Genomic DNA, 20,470 nt, shown 5'->3' with positions numbered 1-20,470 from the left:
TTTTATGAATAATGGGGTAACATATTTTACAAAAAGTGTAACAAATCATTTAGTTCGATATTTTTTAAAAAAAAAATATGAACCAATTTAAAATATGTAGTTTCATTTGCTTCTATATTTGTTATATTTTTTCATGAAATATGAAAAAAAAAAAGAAACTTATGAATAATATTTTTTTATATAAATCATATACACAATAAATATTTGTTATTGGTCGATTATTCTATTTTTTTTTTTTGCAAATCAACTAATTGAAAAAGAAATATGTATTTTATTGGTATTGCGCCTTCTAATTATCTATTTGATAAAAATTTAAAAAAAATATAATATAATATTTACAGTTTAATGTATAAATTCTACACGAGATAAATATTTATTATTAAAAAATTAATTAAAAAGACAACTTGTTATCAATTAATTAGTTTAAATAGATGTTTTTCTATTACTACTATGTCTCTTAAATGTTTTATAGAAATTTTTTAAAAATGTTATATTATACCAATTATAATTTACCACATCAATTATTAACAAAACAAATGATTTTCCACCAACAATTAGTTAAAAAAGGATATTTTGCATATTAGTTAATTAAAAGATAAATATATATATATATATATATATATATTTTATTAGTAGTGTTTATCTTATATATTTTCTAAATAAAAAAAATACAATATACTAATTTTATTATATAGAATTATACATACAATAAATATTTATCACTAATCTAATATTTATAAATTTAGAGAAATTTTATTATACTAAATACATTTGAGTTTAATGATTATGTAGTAATAATATAAAATAATTTTACATAAAAAATCTATCATCTCGACATGTTGAGTTATTTAATAACCATTTTTTTTTTATTTAAAATAACTGCAACATACTTTATTTAATTTTTACTGAATATCAATAATGCATATATTTTATTCTTATTGAAATATAAATTCAAATTTTGAAGTTAATTTTTATATTCCATAAATATAATTTTTTTATACATATACTTTAATAAATATATACTATTTTAACTTTGACAAAGAATACAAATTATTGATTTAATTTTTATTTATAATGACAATCATAAACATGCTGGTCAAATGATAAAATGTGTCTTTTTATTTATATATTAATTAATCGGTCTAAATTTAATTTAGATTCATTTTCTTTTATCTGAAAAAAAAAAAAGTAAAATAAGAAGACATATAAAAGCTATGTTACAGAGACATGTTGATTTCCATCGTTTCGTTATCTTCTCCCTCTTATTCTAACCCTAGCTAGCTGGGCATAACTCTATCTCATTCTCTACCTCTTACTCTTTTTTTTTTTTTTTACATTCACCACACTTTTTCGATTCTTCTCCAAACCCTAATTTCACTCTACCTCATTTTATATTTTCCGGTTTTCCCCAATTCTCAGATCTCAAACTGCTTCTGATTTAATCTTTTGTTAAATCAGGTTAACATTTCAATAATCAGAACTACCGTTTCACGTTTTTTTCTTCCAATTTTTTTCATTTTAGAGATTGATTGAAGTCGATTGCGTCACTATTTTGATTTGAACCGACAATTGAAACCGTTAGCTTAAGCGTGCTAAGTCTTCGAATTTCAGTGTATTAATCAACGAAAGCGGTTTTTGTTGTTTGTTAACAATGGTTGGGGGTGGAAACCGAAGGGACGATGGTTCGTTGGTAATTAGCAACACGAACGTTTTTGCGGCGCTTGATACTCTGAAGAAGAAGAAGAAATCGGATAAGGAACGGAAGAGTAAGGGTTCATCCAATTCCAAATCGGTGAAATTGGAATCTGAATCGGAATCTCAGGTGTTTTGGGCTCCGGCACCATTGAATGCGACTTCGTGGGCCGATGTGGATGACGATGATGATTATTATGCCACCACTGCACCGCCTCAAGCTGTTTGGAGTGTTTCCGATTCTCAAAACAATAAGGACAAACAAGAGATTTTTGAGGTTTGTCCTTTTTTTTTTTTCACTATTTTTCATCTATTTATTTATTATTATATATTGTTTATTTACATATTCATGTTTTGGTTGATGTTGTATTGTTGCCCACTTTATGTGCTTATGTAAGGATTATGTCATCTGTCTCTTTGGATTCAATTGTTTTATGCTATTCAACATGGTGGAATCGGTTGAGGATTGGCTAAAATGATTATTGAATGTTCTGTTTTATGTTATATATTTTTGTATATTGCTAGAACTGTCAATGTCTCATTTAGGGTAGTATGCATAATTATGTTTTCAATACTTGTTTATTACAAGTGTTTATGATTATTATTATTGTAAGTGTTTATGTATAAGTTGATTTTTATAATTGAAAATAGAACTAGGTGAAATTCTGCACAACTCATGTATAAGTTGTTCTATAAGACTATTTTGAGAGTATGTGAGCATAAGTTGTAATTAACACAGCTATTTCACAAGTTATTCTTATAAGCTTGTCCTATAAGCTCTTCCAATACTCACAAAAATGTTCATTTACTAAGATAATTCTTAATAACTCTCTTCCAAATGGGTTTTGTCTTCAAGTGATATGTCCTTGATTTCTATGCTTGGCTATGCTTGTTCATTTTATAAAAGCTGGATTTCAATGATACTTGTGTTACTTAAAGGTAATGATGTTGTCTTTTGGATGATTAGATGATTGTGTTTTTTGAGCGCTGTTTGGTTTGTTCTAGTGCTATATGTTGGCAAACTAGAGTTTGTTTGAATAGTAATAATAAAATTTGGACTGTCTATCTCGTTATTTTTTTATGTCCTAAATGTCAACAAGTTTGTAGTGTGATATAGCTGTATGTTTTCTTGGTTTGATTATTGCTTGAATGGTTAGAAAAATCTTGTGCTGTTCCAGATTTGATACTCTACAATTTTTAACAGGACACTGAGAGTGAGGAAGATATTTTAGATGACGGTGATGAGGATGTGGAGGAAGAACAAGACCATGAACCAGAACCAGAGGACTCTGTTGAACCCGAACCTGAAGTTAAGATGCATGCTGAAGTTCCTGTGGCACCAAAGGAGGCAGAACGACAGCTCTCCAAAAAGGAAAGGAAGAAAAAGGAGCTTGAAGAGCTTGAGGCTCTCTTAGCTGATTTTGGAGTCACACAGAAAGAAAGTAGTAATGGTCAAGGTCAAGATGAGTCGCAAGGTAGTTATGCAGAGTTGTATGATACATTATTTGTAGGATTATAGTTCGTGTTTGAGTGACATCAAGTTATTGATTGACCGTTGCTCATGTATATGTTTTTCAATATTAGTCTTTCCTGGTTTGGAATTTAGTTTTGCTTTTGCTCAAGTATCTACCCCCATTTTCATCTTTCTTCACCTACAGGTTTTTTGATTTAACTACAAATTGTTGTATTAAGTTATTTATAATTTGTGTTCAGAGAGAAGTAAAATTTCTGTGTTTATCAGTTGAGGCAGCTTATTGTTGTTGAATTGTTCGAATTGGAAAATTGTATTTGCAGGTGCAGCTCAGGATAAAAAAGATACTGAAGCGGATGTAAATGGCGAAAAGAAAGAAATCACTACCGAGTCCAAGAATGCCAAGAAGAAGAAAAAGAAGGATAAAGCTTCCAAGGAGGTTAAAGAATCTAACGGCCAGCCAAACAGCTCAGAAACAAACAATGGGGCTGATTTGGCCACGGGCACTGAAAATGCAGAGGAGGATCAATCTGTTGTTGATGTGAAAGAGCGTCTTAAGAAAGTTGCTTCTATGAAGAAGAAGAAATCCAGTAAAGAAATGGATGGTGCTGCTAAAGCTGCTGCTCAAGAGGCGGCTGCAAGGAACGCAAGGCTTGCTGCAGCAAAGAAAAAGGAGAAGAACCACTATAACCAACAACCTGTGCGGTAAAAGAATCTTACTCTCCTTAACATCAATACAGGAATTTGTATTCCTTGTTCATACGATGATGCCGAATAAAAGTTGGCTTTTAAGACTCTCGTGACTACTACTAGTCTTGTTCAAGTGGACCTGAGATATTGTCTTAAGCTTTTTTGGATGTGTGCTGTTTAATTTTGATGAACTGACATTTTGGCACAAAATTTTAGCTTTAAAAATTACATGAACTACTTTTTTGTATACTGGGGTTCTTATGGCCTTGTTGCGGCTTAATTAGTTCGGACTGAGAGAAGTTGAAGTTTACTCTTGAATGTGATGTGTTGCTGCCTGCTTACATATACAGACTGAAATTTTTGCAATATACTCAAACGTTGTTTTGTGTTCAATCTTAAAAATAGGGTTAACAATAATTAATATACGGTAAACTGATCAAATGTTTTGTTTATTGTGTATTACGACATAGTGGAATTTTGGTGAGTCACGGAAACTCATTATTAGATTGAATAATATAAAATTTGATTGGTGAGGTGTTTCAAAGGTTGAGAATGAATCTTAACCATGATTGATGACACCAAACAGCATTTGTATTCCCTCGTGTCGTAGGATGAGTTAATGATGGATGCGAATCAGAACTGAGTTGTGAATATTCATTGAGCAATGATTCAAAGGTGGGATTGTCGTTTTTTGACAAAAAAAGGAAGGATTGTCCTTAGCTTTTCTACTTTTTTTGGTTAAATGTTTTTAATTTTGGTAAAATTTTAATATTTTAATATTTATTTTTGTAAAATAAAAATATAATTTTTAGTATTGTAAAATTATCATGAAACATGTTCAGTTTTTTTTTTCCAATAATAAATATTTTAAATGATTTTTTGTGAATATATTTAAAATATTAGAAAAACATTTCTACAAAAATTTAGATTTTTTTAAGATTAAATATGAGATTTTTAAATTTAAAAATATGTTTTAATACATTTAGAAAAATTAGTTAAAAATGTATATTATTTAATATCAAAGATTAAAAGTGTATTTATAATAATTTATGTACAATAATTTTGTAAGACTAAAAATTAAAATTAAAAAATTGAAATTTTATAAAACCTAAAATTTATATTTAATGCATGTTTTATGACAGTCCACCGAGTCTCTTCCAAGCAGCCAAAATATTTTGTTTCTGTTTTAAAAAAAAAAAATCATTTAGGAGTTTTAACCTCTATTATGTTTTTGAAAAAATTAGAAGCAACATATAATTTAAAAATTGCTTCTAATGAGTAGCTGCTGAGTAGTTTATCATAAAATCTCTGTTTTATAATTGATTTTTTTCTTTCTCTCAAATACAACAGTTTTTCTTTTTCTAAAAGTAATTTCGAAAAACACAACTTTTATTTTTTTAAAGTTTTTAAGAAAAATCTCTAAATTATTTGAAATTGAAAACATACAGATAGAGAACATGATTTTGATAGGGAAAAACAACGATTTCAACATTGATTATGTGTTTTTATGCAACTTTGATTAAGTTACACATATTTTCAATTATTTTAGATACTAATCAATTACCTTTTACCTAAAAAATATCATAAGCGTGATCATCTTATGATTTTTTGATATTATAATTGAATGAAAAAAAGTGTTTGAAATTTTATGAAAAAACATGGTTGAAAACTCCATTAAAAACAATCATCCATATTTTACTTAAATTACATATAACCTTTTTAATTGTAAATTTTTTGCTCAATTTTGTTTACTAAATTTAGTTTTTTTTAAAGTGTTATATTTATTAGAGGAGGGAGTTGAATCAACCCATAACCTCCTAATCAATATTCTTATGTTCTTCTTCCAAATGACCAAACCATATGACTCCCAATTTAGTAAACTAGATGTCAGTTCTATAACTTCAAAAGTTGTTTAAAAAGAAATTATCAAACAAATTTAATTATTTAACTCCATTTTATAAATATTTTACAAAATAGTTTCTTAAACATAAATAAAATGTATAAATTTAAAAATCAAAATATATTTTAAATTGAAATGTACATCAATAATAAATGAAAATATAAAAGTTTTTTCTCCTAAATATTAATAATTTATATTATTACTATAATTAATATTTTACTTAGGATAAAATTTAATCTACGAATAAACGTGATTGAAAATTCACACGTAATTATTAAGTTTGGGAGTCTATAATATCTATATTTTGTCAGTAGAATTTAAAAACTATATGTCCTGTAAATGTTATTAAGAATTAAATTGATAATATGAAATTTTGACAAAAAAAAAAAATTTATTCAGTTTCGAATCAGCATTCACTTGAACCGAATTAGAATGTCTGTCTGGTTATTCCATTTGTCTCAAAACAAGCAACAAATATTCTTCTTGTCTTGTTCTTTTCTTCTTCCCACCTTTGAAAATAGTAACAAAAAACAACAACAACAACGTACAATTCAAGTTCGAATAAAATTGACAGTTCTCATAATCACATTTCTCTCACTCTCCTCCACCTTCTCAAAATGCATTCTCAAATTGACCCTTCTTTCTATCTCATTCTCACCACACTCAATTTTTCATCATCTACTTCACTTCTTCCCAATGCATTCATGAATTGTTAATGGACTCAGAAAGAAGTAGGATATAATAATGAACACCTCATTCTTGGGGATCAAGCTTCATTCTTCTCTCAAATGTTACAACACTGTCATTTTCAACCATTTTGAGAGAAGAAGCTTATTGCAGAAAAGCAAAAGGTGGTGCACCGTATCTGCAAAACAAGGACACCCAATAAGGCAAGCTTTTAGTTTTTGTTGTCAAAATGTAAACTTTTTGATGATACGCCTTGTTTCCATAAATGGGTCTAGGTTGAAATGTACTAAGGAACCACTTTTTTCTCCTTTCTTCACCCCATTGTGGAAAAAGGGGATTTTTTTTATAAGGGTATGTGTTTACACTGTTGTTATCTCTGGTTTGTGTTTGTTTGTTTGGTTTGGGCGTAATAAAGCTAAGGAGTGTGTTGAAAACAACTTGTTACCTTCTGTTTGTTTAGTAATCAGTGAGCAAATTCAGCGTGATTTTCGGTTTGGAAAGGTTAGAAGAATCTCTCCTTTGAGTTTGACATTGGAGTCATGTTCATTTGGGCCTCATAAGGAGGAATTTTCTTGTGGTGAGGCTCCTATTGTTAAGCTTCGTCTTCATCCTTTTACTAGTTTGAGAAGGGGAAAGTTTGTGGTTGATGCAGTTTTGTCAAATCCAAGTGTGTTGATTGTGCAGAAGAAGGACTATAGTTGGTTAGGGATACCGAATTCGGAAGATGGCATAAAGAGGCACTTGTCTACTGAAGAAGGGATCGATCATCGGACTAGAACGAGGAGGATTGCACGAGAGGAAGATGCGGCTCGGTTAGCGAGAGAACGGGATGATGCAGCTAGGGAAGCTGCGGAGACTGGTTACTTTGTTTCTGAGTCCTCCCAAGGTGGTGATTTAAAGGAGGCTGAAGGTCATTCAAGAGGAGAAATCGATTCGAACTCGTTTTTCTGTATGAGTGAGAGGAAGCATGATCATCATTGTGTAGATAAGGGTGTTGATTATGATATGAAACATGCAGATTTGGAAAAGCCGTTTCGTGCGAAGTTTCCTGGTTCAAGAATTAAGTTTTGGTCAAGAGTCACCAAAAGGCACTGGAAACGAAGATTCAAGAGGAAGTCTAAGAGGAGTGACATCTCTGCCTCTGGTGTTGCCATCAAAAGAAGAATTCTCGAATGCAGTGTATCAGCTGCACGTGCATACTTCCGCGGTCAATCACCGGGAAAGCATGAGGAGCCTTCATCTTCTTCTGGATGCTTTCATTCTGTGAATCTTGATACACATTTAGTAAAAAATGATGTTGACAAAATTACAGAATCTGTTGCCAGTGGTGATGATGATGATGATAATCAAAATGGAGCACAATCCATAAATCTTGGAATTTGGTCTCCTGCAGATAATGAAAGTGTTCATGGTCATTCAGATGATATAAAATTTGCCAGTGATCCGACTTTACATACAAGAGAAAGTAAACATGAAAATTTGCAATTCAATGGGAATGTTGCAGAACATGTAGATGGGGTAGATGCTCTGCAGTCTGAAGGCTTCATTAAGACTCTTCCTGTTACATTGGATTCTGTTCATTTCAGAGGTGCAACTGTGATGCTACTTGCATATGGCGACAATGAAGTTAGGTGAGAACTATTATCACATATTACTTGATCATTCTGAATATGAAATCTGAAACCATAATTATATTTCAAGGTCTTTATTCTTTCTCTTCCTTTTTTTTTTACTTCCTGAAACCCTATAACTTGGACTATTGTGATATTAGTTTCTAAAATGTTATTTAGTATCTTAGTTCACATTTCAAGTCCTGAAATAACAAATGTAGGTGGGATTTCTGTTTGTTTAACTGCACAATATCTTACTTATGTTGCACATAACTTTTGCTGCATTAGATATTGCACAGTATCTTGTATCTTGAATTAGATTAATTGAATCGACACAGAATTTTTCAAGTTGGTATGAACTGTACTGATGTACTTAATCTTCATATTGTAAAATGAAAGGTGGAGATATGATTTTTTAAGTTGAATCATTTTGATCATCGAGTATAATCTTGAGGCTGGGAGATGAAATATTAGTGGTTGTAACTTGTAAATACTAAAGAGATACTTCTATATTGAAACACAAAGTCTTATTTTGAAAAATGATCATCTACATGAATTTAGATGTTCTGTATGTCTTACTTTCAGGGAGATGGAGAATGTCAATGGCCATGTGAAATTTCATAACCACTACAACCATATAAATGTACAATTGAGTGGAAATTGTAAACCGTGGAGGTCAGGTGTTGTATGCAAAGATGGTGGTTGGTTGTCTGCCAATGTTTTTGTTGACACTACCAAGGAGAAATGGCATACTAATTTGAAATTTGAAAATTTTTATGTTCCGGTAAGGTATATAGTAATTTTTAGTTCCAAAATTGTCATCTTCCGATTTTACCATGTACTCTGTATGGATGTTTATTTAGTTTATGTCTGGCTTGGGTTCTATGCAGCTATTTGAAAGGATCCTAGAAATTCCAATTACATGGTCTAAAGGGAGGGCAAGTGGTGAGGTGCTTCTTTAACCTCAGTTCTGTTACTGTCATGATGTATTTGTAACCATAGTAAGATTGTTTTTAGTTTCAGTTGTGTGAAAATTTATCTGTGGATAACACATGATTCTGATTTCCAGTGGTCTACAAACCTAAAATATGCTGCCTCAACTGGAACAGTCAGTTTGAGTCAAAGAAATAAAGTGACCTCATCAATGGCAATAATTGGCTGTCATTCTTTCCTTCACCAATAGATATATTCTTGGGCTAAATATGTTGTCTCTATAAAATTATGGATCTTTCAAGTATAGTCTCTATAAATTTTTTGTCCATTTTTAGTCTCTCCTTTTATAAAAACGGGATGGTTTTAGTTCCTTTGTAGCGACTAAAAGAGGGACTAAAAGCTCCCAATTTTTGTAAATGGAGATACTAAAAGCATTTGTTTATAGGGATTATTAATTGATAAAAAAATTTAGCTACTACGATTATAAATGGATATTTTATAGGAACTAAAAACACATTTAACCCTATATTCTTTTTCTATTAAATTAATTAAATAGTCATTGGTTTCAATGCCATATTTTGGTTTACTTGGGTCCTACAAGATATGTTCCTTGGCATTAGATCGGAATTATGATTTGGCGTCAATTAGTATGACCTGATTATTTGGTTAACTTTTTTTTTTATAAGCGATTATTTCATTATTTAAAATATATTTGTGTTTTAATGCCTCTCAAGTATATTTTTTGTTTAATACTATAAATTTTCATGTTTATGTCAATTATCAGCTTTATTTGACTAGACATATGCCCATATGTCGAGGTTCTCTGTATGTTTTGGTAGGATATGTCAATAGAAGCTTCTTCCCCAACTATTTCATTGTCTCATAGACATGGAAGTCTATAGATTTTGGCTTAGGTTGTGGAACTTTATAGATCTCAATACATCCACTTCTTCAGACAGTGTTATCATTATCGTGGCAATAGAATGCTGCTACTTGCTAGTTATTCTTGATAACCGATATTGCTAAATTTTTGTTCGATATATTATTTCCTTGTGTTACAGATTCACTTGTGCATGTCTAAGGGTGAAACTTTTCCAAATCTTCACGGACAGCTTGACGTGAAAGGATTGGATTTCCAACTATCTGATGCTCCATCGTGTTTCTCTGTATGTCTTCCTTTCATCGGTATTAAAATGCTTTGTGCAATCCCTTTTTGATATGTTTCATTTGTAACTCTCTTGAAAAGCAACTGAGCCATTGCATGTGCACTGTATTTTTTATTGTTCACCAAAATAATATTTAAAGTGACATATGGCTGATGAGCTTTATATTCATTAGGTACTTTTTTTATCATAAAGAAATCATGCATAAGCAGTTAATTATTAGGCCACCACTAAGCTAAAACTCAAGTGGCAATGTAATTTAATTTTTCTTCCATTGTGTGTTGTTTTTCCTTCCCGTTTGTCAAGAGGTTAACCAGTAAATAAGCACTGCGAAAGATAATTTAAATAGCCTTCAAGGTAATCAAATAGTTTGATTTTTCCAGAACATATCAGCAAGTTTGTGTTTTCGTGTTCAAAGAATATTTTTACACAATGCATGTGGTTGGTTTGGCAGCATTCCTCTAGAAGCATCAGGAGATTATGGCATAAACCCCGAGGAAGGAGAATTTCATCTTATGTTTCAGGTATTGTTAATCTTATGTATGTTTGCAATGAGAAGTTTTATTTTAAATTTATAAAGATTTGTGGCAGCAAGGATTGATAATTCTTATATATCTGTTCAATGGGAGAATGTGGTAAACACTAAACACTCAATCCAAATAGCAAGATTCATAACTGTTAATTGTGCTTATTCCATACCTCCAAATTTCACGAAAGGTAGTTAAATTTTTTCCACCTTCCCTCTGAATACTTTATTGATCAAATTTCCAGGTACCTGGTGTTGAAGTGAATGCCTTGATGAGAACTTTCAACATGAAACCTTTTTTGTTCCCGGTATGGTTTCGTGTTTTGTACACCAATCATTTCGATCTTCATCTTTTCTTTACTTTTCTTTTTGTATCTTGCATTCGTTAATTTTGGAAAACAGGAATATTAAGTTTTATGGAAACTTACCTTCTACACAACCGTGAAATTCTCTCATCTTGCTTCTTTATTTCTTTCATATTTTCTAAAGTACCGTTATTTCGTGCTACTTGCTACATTTACTTCATTCACTGTGTTTTTCAGTTCTGTTTTTAATACTTAAAGTTTATTGATTGCAGCTAGCAGGATCAGTAACTGCTCTGTTTAATTGCCAAGGCCCACTAGATACTCCTGTATTTGTGGGCACTGGAATGGTTTCTAGGACGTTATCTTCTTTATATGCCGACACTCCTTCAACTGTAGCATCTGAAGCACTTGCTAAAAGTAAAGAGGCTGGTGCACTGGCAGCATTTGATCGCATACCATTTTCATATGTATCTGCCAATTTTACTTTCAACACTGATAACTGTGTAAGTTGAAAGTGGTAATAATTTTTATTGGAACTTACATTGTGTTTTCAAATAGGATTGGAATTAGAAATATGCCAAGTGCAATTCATTCAAGCAATTTCTTAAATCCTCCTAGTCTCTTCATCTCTTCAAGAATATTATATTCTTTTAACCTTATGCTGCATAGCACAGGTTGCCGATTTATATGGAATTAGGGCAAGCCTTGTGGATGGTGGTGAAATTCGAGGGGCTGGGACTGCATGGATATGCCCAGAGGTATACGGCCTGTAAACTATTACAAAGCCTTTTTTTAATGCTTAACCATGATATGGCACATTTTTAAAGCAAATATTAATTCTATTATTATTTTTCTGTTTTCTAGAATACACGGAAGCATTAACATAATCATTTAATGTTGGATCATCATTGTTTATGCATAGTTTGTGACCCTTTATGTGTTTCTTTTTCGGGGGATGGGAGGAGGGGAGAAACTTCATGGAAGCATTAGCACAGTCCTGTAATTTTGCAACACCATGTTCACTCTCACTTTATGATCTTTTATGAGATGGAGTATTTTAATATTTTCTCAATAATTTTTTTTGCCACCTGTTTGCTGATGATGCTAATTTATTCCTTATGAGCTTTAAGGTCCTCCATATGACACAGTTAGTGATAATCACATGCCAAATGTTGGCGGTTCTCTCATTTGCAAATCAAGAAATTAGTAGGTCCCGTTGATTTGGCTAAAAGGAACTACAGAATATGAATATCTTTTCCTGAATTGTTTGCCTTCCCCATATTTCTCTATAGAGTCTGTCCCACCGTCCATGCTGCTAATATGTACTATTTTGTTTTCAGGGTGAGGAGGATGAAACATCAATAGATGTGAACTTTTCTGGAAGTTTGGCATTTGAAAAAATCATGCTTCATTACATTCCCAATTATCATAGTTTAATGCCACTCAAACTAGGGGTGTTACATGGAGAGACAAGACTTTCGGGATCTCTTTCAAGACCGTAAGCTTGATCTCTTTGTAGTTTTAACAACTAATTTTAATTGATTACGATTCAGCACTATTTTTGCTTATTATATAGTTAAAGTATCTACTTTTGCCTTCCTCATTTTGGCTAATGGCTATCTCTTCTAGTTTTAGTTATGCTAATATTTATTTCCCGTCTTGAATATGATTTTGTTTTATCAAAAATTGTTTTCTCATTTTATTTTTCCATGCAGAACGCTTGATATAAAATGGACTGCACCTTCTGCAGAAGGGTCTTTCAGAGATGCTAGAGGAGATATCATAATCTCGCATGATTTCGTTACTTTTAAATCTGCTTCAGCTGCATTTGATTTGTATGTGAAAGTCCAAACATCTTATTCTGATGATTTTTCACTTACTAGAAAAGAGTTTTGTTCACCAAGAACCGTTCCATTTACCGTTGATGGCATTGAGTTTGATCTTCATATGTATGAGTTTGAATTCTTCAATCTGGTTACTACGTATCCATTGGACATTCCAAGACCTTTGCTTTTGAAAGCAACTGGAAGAGTAAAGTTTCAGGGTAAGCTTTTAGAACCTAGTTGCACTATGATGGAACAAAATTTTGACCAGAATGGGCAACATCTGCACATATTGGAGATAGGAAGTGGAGATTGTGTCGTTGGTGAGGTTTCAATCTCTGATTTCAAATTGAATCAATTGATGCTTGCACCTAACCTGTCTGGGTTGTTGAGAGTTTCTCCCAAGTGTATCAAGGTAAGGAATAAAACTCTCTCTTCCTAATTTCTTTTTTTCGTTTTGAGATGCCATGAAATTGTTTAATAGACTACTTGACGGTAACTCATTGCAATATAATCATGGGCAAGAGTTCTAGTAACTGGCTTTATTTTGTGAAAAGTAGTCATCTTTATATCGGCAAGTTTTGTCCAACTTTATTAAAGTTAGTTTCTGATTGTGTGGCTCTATTTACATATATAGTTGTAGCAACTTCCAATTTTTATGGAATGCAGTTAGATGCCTCTGGTAGGCCTGATGAAAGTCTTGCCGTGAAGTTTGTACGGTCACTACAGCCTAGTGATGAAGGTGGTCTGAAAAGTGGACAACTGTTGTCTATTTCACTTGAGAAGGGGCAATTGAAGGCCAATGTCAGTATCCAACAATGTCATTCAGCCAGCTTGGAGGTAGTCCTATTCAAATTCTGGGTCCAGTGTTTTGTTTCTCTGCTGCCATATTTTTGAGTCACTTTATACTAGACCAAAAGTTCATATTGAAAAACATTATTGTTCTGTTTTTTGCTTACGTGGACTGTAACTTGTAGATACGACATTTTCCACTTGATGAGCTGGAGCTTGCTTCTCTCAGGGGAACTATTCAGAGGGTAAGCCATCATATTTACCGCTTTGACTTCATTGTGTCTCTGTCTTTGTTGTCCTTATCTATACCCTCCACCTATGCACATTTGGACCATAATGAGGTGGACCTAATGAGGATAGATGGATGGACAACTTGGCCGAAGCATTTTTTAGTGATCATGTAATGAAAATATGCTGTTTTTTGGCTGTTATCTTTTTTTCAGGCAGAAATCCAGGTTAATCTTCAAAAAAGAAGAGGACATGGAATCATATCCGTACTTCAGCCCAAATTGAGTGGTATTCTCGGTAAATCCCTAGATGTGGCGGCTAGGTGGAGTGGAGATGTTGTAAGTGCCTAGGGCTTTCCCTCTTACTTTTGAACCTGAATTTAAGTTACAACTTATTGTTATCCTGAATCAACATAGAAGTATGCTTAGCACAACCAGCGTTGAATTTGAATACGATGTTAGAAAATGTGTAGTTGTTTACGTTTTATTTATATCACTTTAGGGTGTGATGATTCTTGGAATCTCATTATTTTAAATTTTTAATAAATGAATCACTGCAATGACTCTTTAATCTTGACAAAATATATAGATGCTCAGTTGATTACCCCATTGGTTCATTGACATCCACTATAATCTCAAATCACAACAGTTCATTGACTTCTTATCATTGGTTAGCCATAGTAACAACATTGTGCTTTCTTATATTGTACTGGTAAAACTATTTTGGAACTGTGTTCGAGGATACTGAGTGTTTGTTGTTGTGCTATTTTTCAGATCACAATTGAAAAAATTATCTTCGAACAAATCAACAGTCTTTATGAACTTCAAGGTGAATATGTGTTGCCTGGAGTCCGTGATCACAACCTTAATGGAAAAGGGGATGACTTTTTGAAAAGGCTAATGTCTTGGCATCTTGGTAGTGTTATATCCTCGATGGGCAGGTGGAGAATGAAACTTGAAGTTTGTAGAGCGGAGATTGCTGAGATGCTTCCTCTTGCAAGACTTCTTTCTCGAAGCACGGATCCTATTGTTCTCTCAAGATCAAAGGTGGTATCATGTTTTATTGTGTCTTGGATAGTTTCATATATTCATAATCAAATTTTGGAGTGTAGTCAGTTGATTACGATACACGTCTAATGACTTAAATATGCTAGTAATTAACATTTGCTTTTACAAATTTTAAATTTATTTTCATCATTATCTTTACAAATTCTAAAAATAAGAATAAAGTGAAAACAATTTGATATGTTTGTGGTTATCAGTAAAAATAAATGGAAATAGAGAACATTTTTTAAAACCAAATAGACCCTACTATTGTAAAGTATTAGAGCATTTAAGTACCGATAACTTAATTGAAGTAATACTTTTTCTTTTCCTGTGGATTTCTTTTATTGATGCCAGCAAGATAATATCTACTGAACTTTTTAAAACTTGTGACTTGTTTAATACATATATTGACATTGAGTAAAAGCTAATACTAATAGTCTAATGTTTGTTATGTTATTCAGTTATTGTATTCTTCACCTAAAAATCTGTTGCTAATCATGTATACTTATTATTTGAAGAAATGAAACTGATTATGCATGTTGCCATGTTACATATTTGTAGGATTTTTTTATTCAAAGTTTGCAGTCGGTGGGGTTATATTCAACAAGCCCTCAACACCTGCTTGAGGTATTATCAAGGGATCACTATAATTTCATTTACCTTTCAATAGCCACAATACTTGGTGCATCTAATTTGTGCTCATAACCTGAAGCTTGCATGCAAAGTTCATTTTTTATTTGTAATATCAATGATCCTGATGATATTCACTAAAAACTTTGAAGTTTCTTTGTCTGTAATGGTGTTCAAATTGCAGTTTATAAGGGGGAATCATGCTTCATCATATGATGCTGTTCTTGAAGATACAAATCTGCCCGATTTATTTGATCTCAAAGGTTACTGGCACGGCTCTCTGAATGCAAGAGGCGGAGGGAATGGAGATACCCTGGTAAAAAACATATTATTATTTGTATTACTATTACTTGGAGTTAGCATAAATTGTCAACTTTAAGAAGATTGATTTTCTTATTTGATGTCATTTCAGGCAAAATTTGACTTTCACGGGGAGGATTTGGAATGGGGAGACTACAAAACTCAACGCGTCTCGGCAATTGGCGCTTACAGTAATGATGATGGCATGCACATGGATAATTTTATTATCCAAAATGACAATGCCACCATTCACGCCGATGGAACTTTGTTAGGGCCAAAAACCAACCTTCATTTTGCCGTCTTAAACTTTCCTGTTAGTCTGGTCCCAACTGTTTCTCAGCTTGTTGAATCTACGGAAACAGGTGCTGTTCCTTCTCTGGGGCCATTGTTAGCACCCATTAAGGGTATCTTGCATATGGAAGGAGATCTTAGAGGAAGTTTAACAAAACCAGAATGTGATGTGCAAATAAGGCTCCTCGATGGTTCCATCGGTGGAATTGATCTTGAGCGAGCAGAAGTTGTTGCTTCTCTAACATCAGCCAGTCGTTTTCTATTCAATGCAAAATTCGAACCTGTAATCCAAAATGGTCATGTACTAATTCAAGGAAGCATTCCTGTTACTTTTGTTCAAAGTAACATGTTACAGAAAGATGTAGAATTAGATAAAATTGGGGCTAATTGGGTTCCTGATTGGGCGACGGAGAAAAATAGAGGGACCAAAACCGCTGATGCCAGCATCAAAAACGTTTTTAGAGACAGAAATGAAGAAGTTTGGAATACTCAGTTAGCAGAAAGTCTTGAAGGTTTAAATTTTCAAATTTTAGGTGTTGGAGAAATCAAGGTGGATGCCAATATAAAAGATGGGGGAATGATGCTGGTAACAGCTTTATCACCTTATGCCAATTGGCTTCATGGAAATGCTGATGTCATGCTTGAGGTGAGAGTGGTCAATACAATTCTGTCATATAATTCTTTGATTTTTTGCCCACTTCTCTAAATCTTGTTGTATGGTTTGATTTAATAGGTGAGAGGTACAGTTGACCAACCATTGCTTAATGGCTATGCAATATTCCACAGGGCGTCTATATCTTCACCAGTGTTTCGGAAGCCACTAACCAACTTTGGTGGTACTGTTCACATGAAATCAAACAGGTTGTCCATCACCTCACTGGAGGGTAGGTTAAGCAGAAACGGAAAACTGCTTGTAAAAGGGAACCTTCCTCTCAGAAATAGTGAAGCAGCACTTGATGACAAAATTGAGTTGAAGTGCGATGTTCTAGAAGTGCATGCAAAAAATATTTTAAGGTTGCTTTCTTAACTTCTGGCACAAGGGATCTATATCTTATTCATTGGTGTATGTACCTATGTAGCTGATAACCATGAAAACTAAAATATTATTTATTTTTGGCAATATAACTTATTCATTGTGTACACATTATCCTTATTAAAACAAATATCATACTTTTGTCAGTGGCCAGGTTGACTCCCAGTTGCAAATAACTGGTTCAATATTGCAACCAATCATTTCTGGGAATGTTAAACTTAGTCATGGAGAAGTATATTTGCCACATTATAGGGGTAGTGGTAGTAGTGGTGCTCCTAATAGATTCCCAACAAATAAGTCTACGCTTTCTGGTGGGGATGTTAGTCAAGCATTTGCTTCAAGTCCTACTTCTTTGACGACTAAAATTTCTCAATCCTCTAGCTCTGGTAATAATTTCTATTTTAATCAGTTTATTATTTAATATTTTCCCTTTTACTAATAATAATGCTCTACAATCAAAGTTGACTGTTTGTAAATGTAAGACTCTGGGACACCTACACCTTTCAATAACATTAGAGTTGCCTCTGCATTTCTTCACTGCTTCATATTGAATCTAATGACTCTGCATGTATTCAATCTAAACCATGCACGCACAATGTTTCCCTATTCAAATGATGTCAAAGGTAGCTGCCATGAACACAGCTTTTAGATAGCAATTTTAGTCTTCACAGTCATGATAAATGTCAATGTGCTTATGTTGTTGCTCATTTAGTTGAGTTCATTATGTTATACTTTTCAGAATCATTGCTTTACGAGTATATTATGATATATCTTCTGAAAAATAAAACATGGCAGTGAATGGATCAACTCATGTTGATAAGGACATGGAGAAAATGCAGATACCACATATAGAAACTCGCCTTAGTGATTTGAAGCTTGTGCTTGGACCAGAAATGAAGATAGTTTATCCTTTGATTCTTTTATTTACTGTTAGTGGAGAGCTTGAGTTGAATGGTCTTACTCATCCCAAATGTATAACACCTAGGGGCATACTGGTATTCGAGAACGGTGAAGTCGAGCTACTTGCTGCACAGGTTTGTATTAGGAATTTGGTTTATGCCCCCATGTTTTCTTTGTATTCTTTTTATTTTTCTTATTAATATTTTGGTATGCTACAGATGATAGAGGCATTAGATCAGTAGTGCCAACTTAGTTAAGATCATTGTTTCCATAATGATGTTTTTGCATGCAATTTTGCTTCAATGAAAAGCTCCTAGGGTAGTTCTATGTTGGTTTGGCTTGTCTCTTTCTTATTCCATTGTTCATGTTGATAAAATCCATCTCAAAAGCAGGCGAGGTTAAAACGGGGACATCTGAATATTGCAAAGTTTGAGCCTGAGTATGGACTAGATCCAATGCTAGATTTAACCTTGGTTGGATCTCAGTGCCAATATAGGATTCAAGGTCGGGCTAGCAATTGGAAAGGTAGCGTGGAACAGGATACACTTTCACCTACTGAGGTAAAAGATACTATATATTATCTTGATAAATTTTGGAGCTCAAAACTTTGCCCTGTGTCCAACTATAATATGTTTTTCTATTGTCAGATATATCCCAAATAAGGTGTGTCACATGCCTATATTTGTTAAGAATTACACTTACCCTGTAAGCTTGGCTGTTATTTTGATCTACCAACATAACACGCACAAAAGGAAGATATACTCTTAAAGCCCTCCAATGTCTTCATTTGCATGTAATAGTTTTTTGGTTTCTCAAAATATAACATTTTAGCTGTCTTATTCCCTATTTAAATTGTATTCATATTTATATTAATCAAAAGTATTGCTCTTAACTAATTTTAGTTTGTGAAGTCAGTCAAATTCAATAGTTTCATCTGTGAAAGGTCAATGTTCATGTCATTCAATCTTCAGGCTGTATGGTCTTATTAATATTTTCTACATATGCAGGCTGTCAGAAAACTTGATAGTCGGTTAGTATCCATTTTGAAAGGCAATGGTCAACTTTCCCTTGAAAAGCTTGCAACTGCTACTCTTGAAAAATTAATGCCACGTATAGAAGGGAAGGGTGAGTATGGCAAGGCTAGGTGGAAGATAGTGTACTCACCTCAGATTCCTAATTATGTTGGTACTACCGCAGATCCTTTCGGATTTCTCGCCAATAATTTAACATTTGGAACTGATGTCGAGGTCCAACTTGGGAAACGTCTTCAGGTATTCACAATAAAACTAATTTATCTTTCAAAGTTTTGCTTAAAAATGTTATGATCTAGGAATAAACTAGTGAAAAGGAATAAACCAGTGAAAATGTTTTAGTTTATTCCTGGATCAGAAACATTTTTTAAGCTAATTCTTTTCTGAACATATGATTTAGTTGTAGCCAAGTGATTGGTAGATGTGCCAAATTAGTTTCTAAATCCTTTGGATGTTGAAACACCAGATTTCAGTGTTATCAATAGTGGTTTGTGGAAAATAGCGAAACACCAAAAATCTGCTATGTGAAATTGCTGATAGCATTGCGGTCAAATAGTGTCACATAGAGGTTGAAAGAAGTAAATTATATATAAAAAAAGGCATGCTACATACAAATAAAAAAGGGAATGGGGCCATATCATAGCTTATACATTGAAAGGTATACGTATTATAGTGAATATAGGAGTAATACTCACCAACTCTTTAGCTTCTCTATTATAAAAATAGGCCATGTTTGACACTCATGCAATCTTCAGTTTTATAATTTCAAAAAAACCGAAAATTCTATTTCTTCTGCTATTACCACTATTTCGGCTATCAGAAATTGGAATAGTGTTCGCTGTTGTCCTAATAGAGAAACTAGGATAGCATAGCAGTTTTCATAGCATATTCATCAAAAACCGATATACCTGCCAGATTCTACTGTTACTGTTACTCATTGGTAAAGCCAATTGTTTTTGTTGCAGGCCAGAGTCATCAGGCAAATGAAGGAGTCAGAGATGGCAACTCAGTGGTCCTTGAGCTATCAACTTACAAGTCGCTTGCATGTGCGCCTTCAATCCTCTCCATTTTTATGTATCTTTTTTGAATATTATGCCACAATCTAGGGCCTGTTGCTTTTTTATCTCAGGTTTTGGCATATAAAACTTTCATCTTTTGCTCACATTGAGCTTGTTAATAGGATAGATGCTGAATTCATAGATATTCTTAGCTTTGTATATTGATGAAAGAAAGTATAGCACAGTTAAACAGAATGGCAGATGTAGTACAAATATTAATTTTGTCATTCATACTGTTACTTAGAGTTCAAGTTTTTATCTATTTAGTAAGAGTTGTTGATGACATAATTAGGACCACCATGACTATGTATTTAAAGATTTAATTGTTGCCATCACCAATCTCTAAAAAGGGTTTTTATCT

At 32.9% G+C, this 20,470-nt stretch overlaps 2 protein-coding genes across 4 annotated transcripts; both read left to right on the top strand.

The window, feature by feature from the left end:
- The first annotated feature begins 1,236 nt into the window (after positions 1-1,236).
- On the top strand, positions 1,237-4,246 carry LOC101506973 (uncharacterized). The gene is made up of 3 exons (XM_004501218.4): positions 1,237-1,969; positions 2,897-3,167; positions 3,487-4,246. Exons 1-3 carry the CDS (start codon positions 1,652-1,654, stop codon positions 3,870-3,872), a joined length of 975 nt encoding a protein of 324 aa, XP_004501275.1. The 5' UTR covers positions 1,237-1,651; the 3' UTR covers positions 3,873-4,246.
- A 1,952-nt stretch (positions 4,247-6,198) lies between these two features.
- On the top strand, positions 6,199-20,336 carry LOC101500348 (protein TIC236, chloroplastic-like). 3 transcript variants are annotated; one of them, XR_003472998.2, is made up of 23 exons: positions 6,199-8,071; positions 8,636-8,834; positions 8,941-9,000; positions 10,045-10,149; positions 10,530-10,670; positions 10,918-10,980; positions 11,250-11,480; positions 11,652-11,735; positions 12,318-12,475; positions 12,693-13,215; positions 13,470-13,640; positions 13,778-13,837; positions 14,036-14,158; positions 14,594-14,866; positions 15,428-15,493; positions 15,681-15,812; positions 15,909-16,733; positions 16,821-17,101; positions 17,268-17,506; positions 17,916-18,154; positions 18,410-18,580; positions 18,668-18,813; positions 19,028-19,162. XR_003472998.2 is itself a non-coding variant. In XM_027334917.2 (23 exons), the coding sequence occupies exons 1-23, from the start codon at positions 6,498-6,500 to the stop codon at positions 20,155-20,157; spliced, it is 6,123 nt and encodes a 2,040-aa protein (XP_027190718.1). In that variant the 5' UTR covers positions 6,201-6,497; the 3' UTR covers positions 20,158-20,336. The 3 variants fall into 3 exon arrangements, 2 of the variants coding, with proteins under 2 accessions (XP_027190718.1, XP_012571674.1); XM_027334917.2 differs by lacking the exon at positions 18,668-18,813 and adding an exon at positions 20,017-20,336 and having other exon boundaries at positions 6,201-8,071; positions 19,028-19,291; XM_012716220.3 differs by lacking the exon at positions 18,668-18,813 and adding an exon at positions 20,017-20,336 and having other exon boundaries at positions 6,202-8,071; positions 18,413-18,580; positions 19,028-19,291.
- The last annotated feature ends 134 nt before the right edge of the window (positions 20,337-20,470 follow it).

Source organism: Cicer arietinum, chromosome 5, assembly GCF_000331145.2.
Source record: "Cicer arietinum cultivar CDC Frontier isolate Library 1 chromosome 5, Cicar.CDCFrontier_v2.0, whole genome shotgun sequence".
Taxonomy (NCBI): domain Eukaryota; kingdom Viridiplantae; phylum Streptophyta; class Magnoliopsida; order Fabales; family Fabaceae; genus Cicer; species Cicer arietinum.
The sequence above is the reverse complement of the archived record's forward strand: the minus strand, read 5'-3'. Positions and strand labels throughout refer to the sequence as shown.